The sequence below is a fragment of the Acanthisitta chloris genome, unplaced genomic scaffold (genome assembly GCF_000695815.1).
Source record: "Acanthisitta chloris isolate BGI_N310 unplaced genomic scaffold, ASM69581v1 scaffold18615, whole genome shotgun sequence".
In the NCBI taxonomy this organism is placed as follows: Eukaryota; Metazoa; Chordata; class Aves; order Passeriformes; family Acanthisittidae; genus Acanthisitta; species Acanthisitta chloris.
The window spans coordinates 37,838-38,960 of NW_008672307.1; the positions used below are offsets into that span (position 1 = coordinate 37,838).

General features: G+C 53.3%; 1 protein-coding gene across 1 annotated transcript in view; it reads right to left on the minus strand.

The window, feature by feature from the left end:
• The window catches only part of LOC103802029 (netrin-G2-like), a gene marked incomplete at its 3' end in the record, with an annotated part of 38,665 nt that extends 37,814 nt beyond the window's left edge, over positions 1-851 (minus strand). Inside the window, exon 1 of the mRNA XM_009074469.1 lies at positions 639-851. Coding sequence (XP_009072717.1) covers positions 639-851 — 213 coding nt within the window. The remainder of the gene's footprint in view (positions 1-638) is intronic.
• Positions 852-1,123: the final 272 nt, after the last annotated feature.

The window sequence follows — 1,123 nt, forward strand, 5'->3', positions numbered from 1 at the left end:
CAATGATTAATATTTAAGAGAAAATAAGTTAAAGATTTTGCCTACAAGGGCAAATATCTGTCCACAGAGTCTTTTCATGTGGAGGCTAGAAGTGAGGGGGAACCACATTTTCAGAGACTTCAAATGAAATTTGTGGCTGTCAGACCAACTGCCAGAGCTGTTGGTGTGCAGGGACCACACTGACCTCCACCACTCTGCCCTTCACTCATACTGAGATGATGTACCCTCCTCTGATAACACCCTGGTGCAGAGAAGCCCTTTGGGATGGGACACCCCACACACTTTAGCAGGCTGAGAGATGCTCAGGGCAGCTCGGGGTTGTGTGCTCATGGCAGGCAGAGCTTTTCCCAAACCCATAGCTTACCCAGGACTTGCTCAGCCCTCCCTGACTCCCCCTCGCCCTCCCCTCAGTGTGCTGGCACCATCTCTGCTGTAGATCTGTCCCCTCCTCAGCACACACTGAGATGGGCATGGTACCTTCTCCCCACTTTGCAGAGCAGGAGACTGAGAGCTCAAGGCAGCAGCCACCACGGCCACCCTGAACAGAAATGTCCTTGTAACAGCATCTCAGCAGGACACTGCCTCTGGCCACCAGCAGAGTCTGTTCTAACACATCAAATAAGGAGGGAAACACTTACATGGGTGCAGAACCTCTCCGGAGGGTCCCCACAAGTGATTCCTGCCGGATCCACCCGGACCGTCACGTAATCCTTCATCCTCATGGCCTTAGGTTGACAAGCATAAAACTCCCATGATGGGCCATCATCCGTGGTCACCCAGGACTTGCAAATGTCATACTGTCCCATGGCCAAGGGGAGACAGTGCAAGAGGAGAGCAGCCAGGTAGAGCATTGCAGCTGCGGCCAAGCGTGGGGTCCCTGGGCGAGGGCAGTGCCGAGAGTCCCGAGGAAGGCAGCTACTGGGCTAGGGGTTGCTCTCGGGATCAGCATGGAAACTCCTCATCTAAAAATGATCCAGTCGAAGGAGATCCAGCCAGTAACAGGGATGATCCCAGTCTGCACGCTGTATCTGGATGTGGAAAGTTCCTCTCGGCACAGAAGCCAACTTTGCAATTCACTTGATTGGGAAAGTTTTGGCCGGAGTTGCTGATCAGTGGTCAAAAG